Raw genomic sequence first — 3,935 nt, 5'->3', positions numbered from 1 at the left:
GACTGACCAGAGTCCGCGAATTCAACGCTCCGAGCCCGTTCGGACGGCCCCCAGGTAAGGCGCAGCAGGGGCGAGTTTCTGGCCTTGCCGGCCTCCCCTGGGCCGGCCTCGTCCAGTATCTGAACCCGCGGGGGCGGCGAGGCGGGGGCTTAGGCCGTGGGGCCCTGAGGCTGAGGGGCGGGCCGGGGGAGGGGGCGGGGAGTTAGAAACAAAATGTGTAAGAAGTGGCCCTGGCCTCCAGGAGATTTACAAGCTTGCAGACTACAGATTTCACTTATCAAATTTGGAAAACGATACTTAGTATTCATAAGTATGCCTATCTGCTTGTTCTTTTAAGTATGGCTATTAGTGATTGTATGCTATTTATATATCATCTGAGACTATCTAACGTCCCTAGACATCCCATAAACTGGTCCCATCCCTGCGCTATGGAAATGAACTGGGTGAGCAGCCTAGAGTGGAAAAATCTGCATGCATTTTTCAATCCCTCCGCACTAATTGCATAAAATCCTTTCTATAGGAAACCTTCCCCCCTTGGGGCCACACCCAGCAATTGGGGCAATATCTAAATCATAAGGATTATTAAGTATTAACACAGAGTATGCATTTAGGTTTTTGTCCTTCTGTTAACTTATAGCTTTTATATGCATTGATTCAGTAATATTTCCAAGAGTCTTGTGGTGAATAGGTGGGAGGCCTTAACCCATGTAAAAGACAGAAATGGAGGCAAATTGGCAGTAAGTGTTCACTGTCATTCAGCTGGTGGTACAAGCAAGAACCAATCTTCTTACTCTCCAAATCAACATTCCAGATACTAAATCAAAGGTCTCCTGAACAGAAGGATATCCTTAGATGTTTGCAAACACATAACCTTTCCAACCTATGATTGGTTATGTTCCTGATGTGTCTATACAAACCCCCTTCCCATTCACAACTGGGGGTAACCAGTCGAAACCCCAGACTGTTTCATTTATTCATAGTTTCATTCAACAAACACTAACTAGGAACTTCCATGTTCGAAGCACCACGCATTTCCTTGTATTTAAAATATGTGTGAACTGGTTTCATCCTAGTCTCTAAGTTCCTTGAGGAGAGTGGGATTTTACCCAACTCTTCTGTACACTGCACAAAATGCCTGACACAATACTTGGCACTTGGTGAATACTAATTATTTGATGACTTGAAGCTTGATTAAAGCTTCAATTCAATCCTATTCCAATTCCAACTGAGAGGGGCTGGGACAAGATGGTGGAGCAGAAGGACCTTGAGCTCACCTCCTCTCACGAGCTCACCAAAATCACAACTGCTGAACAACCATCCATAATAAAGACCAGAACCTACCAAAAAACATCTTCTACACCAAGAAACCACAACGAGATGGTAGGAGGGGCGCTCTTGCAATATAATCAATTCCAAGTGAATCTATTAAGCAAATAAAATCATCCCGTGGCAGTGTCCAACAACTCTCTTCCTCCTGTTTCCCATTTCTAAGTACCACCTTCCCTGGAATTAATTTTTTAAAAGGCAGAGTCCTCATATTGGATACTAGATCAAGGTCATTACACTAGTCTAAAAAACAAACACTAAAAATAACCTGCCCTCCTTGTAACTCAAACTGGCTCTTACACCAGAACATGATGGGATTAGGGACTATGTTCTGGACTAGGCATCAGGTCAGCCCTGCCACTGACTTACATCAGAACCTTCTTCAACTCTCAAAATCCTCTGGTCCTGTTTCTTCAGTACAGAACAAGATGGTTTCACTTCGAGCCCCTGTGGAACTAAGAGTCTATCATCTGGAATGGCTCATAAAACATGAAAGGAAATGCATCAAACGGTAAGCTTTGCTTAGGCTGAAATGCAAAATATTAACTCAAACGATAGAAGCAGTGACTAACATAAAATGTCTCACTGTTACTTTTCTGAGGCTAAATTATTTCTTACCTTGTCATTTATCATAAAGAGCCTGGTATTACTGATTTGCATGTGTCACTCTCATCTGCTGGGATTATAAACTCCTTCAAAGAAGGAACTGTCCTTTGTAAAGAGGTGGGATCTGAATAAAACACGGTAGGTATTTTGACTCTGGGTACCAACTCTACATACTTCTGGATTAGTTCACCTAACTTGCAGACACACGAGGAATCCTTGCTTCCACGCGTGCTGTCCTTTCTTTACCAGGATGTTGTCTTCAGGAGGGAGTGATTAACTGAAAATGATCTTTCAACTCTCAATCTGTCCTCCATCGCCCCTAAGACCAAAGGCTTTGTAGCCATGGGACCAAATACAACAATTACTTCCAGGGCGTTACTGCTCCATGAACAGCCCCAGAGAACACAGTGTGACTCTGAAGTAGGGAATTTGACGAGTTCACTTTGGTGAACATCACCTTGACAGCCAAGCATTGGGGGTCAAACTTGTAAACCACCCCAGGGCCAGGAGAGCTGGTTCAGAATTTCTGTGGGTTGAAGATCAACCAGTCTAGAGGGAAGAGGGGTTCAGGGCATTGTCTTCCTGTGTTTGGGGGGCAGTTGAACTCTCCCAACTCCTCGGTGCTGTGGCGCCATCTCGGGAACAGGGAACAAGCGATTCTGACCGAGGAAGGGTCGAGAAGGTTCCTTGGAGAGACTTCCACAGAGGGAGACGGACTCTGACGGGGCCTCTATAAAGGGAGAAAAACGTAGGGATTTGTCGGTCCGTGTGGCTCAAAAGGCCCCAATTCTCAGTACCTCATTTCGTGACCAATGCACTTGTGAAAGCGCCAAGGCTCCACACACTTCGGTCCGTGAGTCTGAGGACATTTTTCTAGGGAAGCAGTAAGACGTCCACGCTGCCCCGCCACCACCTTCCAGCGGTTTTCTGACACCGACTTCGCAGAGGCAGCAGCTTACCCTCAGGCCCGACCCTCCCCGCCGGCCGCGCTCTGGACCCCGGCCGCGCGCCCGGCTGTGCGCGTGCGCCGACCGCCCCAGCCGCGCTGCGCAGGCGCCGCGGCCACTTCCGGGATCTGTCAGCCGCTCCCGCAGGGCCTCGGTTGTCCGCTCGCGCCCGCTGGAGCCTGTTCGCGTCGACTGACCAGAGTCCGCGAATTCAACGCTCCGAGCCCGTTCGGACGGCCCCCAGGTAAGGCGCAGCAGGGGCGAGTTTCTGGCCTTGCCGGCCTCCCCTGGGCCGGCCTCGTCCAGTATCTGAACCCGCGGGGGCGGCGAGGCGGGGGCTTAGGCCGTGGGGCCCTGAGGCTGAGGGGCGGGCCGGGGGAGGGGGCGGGGAAGCCGCGTTCTCAGAGGGGCCCGCCGAGCCCTGGGGTCCCCACAAGTCCAGATCCCATTTTCACGATTTTCGAGCTCCAAGCCTTCTCCGATGCCAGAATTAAAGGCTGCTTCTCCTGCGCTTCCATTGTGGGCATTTATCCTAGTTTCTAATATTGTGGTGAATGGAATCATCTCCCCCCAGTCGAGCGTCACGAGGCACCGTTCATTCCTTTCTTCAGCGTCTAGAATAGGGTCCCTGCGCGCCGTAGGCGCCCCTGGAATGTTTGGTTCCTGTCTAGGGCCGCCTTCCATCCTTCAGATGTTGAGGGACCTTACCAAGCTCGAGAAGAACCTTCCCCCGAGTTCTTTAAGAATACCCCCGCTTGGGTGCCGCTTTCTCCTAAGTCACAGTTGTACCTCTTCGCTCCTGGTCGCTCCGTGGAACCCTTTTGTAGCGCCTTTGCCACCACACCCCTACTGTTGGGCTGCCCAGATTGCCATCCCGGCGCCACCATTGCTTGGATGACCCTGGGAAGATTGCTTCTCTGAGTCCCCGTTTTCTCATCTGTAGTAACAAGATCCTCAGGGGGTTTCTGAGGCTCCAGTGAGTTTATTTGCATAAATTCGTTAGGATAGTTCCTGGCCCAGAGTAGGTGCTCAATAAATGTTAGCAGTTATTTCTGC

At 49.9% G+C, this 3,935-nt stretch overlaps 1 protein-coding gene across 4 annotated transcripts in view; it reads left to right on the top strand.

Annotated features, from left to right (window-relative positions):
- ARPC1A (actin related protein 2/3 complex subunit 1A) overlaps window positions 1–3,935 on the top strand; it is a 30,062-nt gene continuing 26,127 nt past the window's right edge. Inside the window, exon 1 of one of the 4 annotated variants that reach the window (XM_007448857.1) lies at window positions 1–54. Coding sequence is in view for 1 of the 4 variants with exons in the window: in XM_007448855.1 (XP_007448917.1) it covers window positions 1,816–1,837 (22 nt within the window). In the remaining 3 variants the exon portion in view is untranslated. Of the gene's footprint in view, window positions 55–1,815; window positions 1,838–2,985; window positions 3,129–3,935 lie in introns of those variants that run through there. The other 3 variants (XM_007448855.1, XM_007448856.1, XM_007448858.1) reach the window with 3 other exon arrangements.

This window comes from Lipotes vexillifer, unplaced genomic scaffold (genome assembly GCF_000442215.2).
Source record: "Lipotes vexillifer unplaced genomic scaffold, Lipotes_vexillifer_v1.1 scaffold778, whole genome shotgun sequence".
NCBI lineage: Eukaryota > Metazoa > Chordata > Mammalia > Artiodactyla > Lipotidae > Lipotes > Lipotes vexillifer.
The sequence above is the reverse complement of the archived record's forward strand: the minus strand, read 5'-3'. Positions and strand labels throughout refer to the sequence as shown.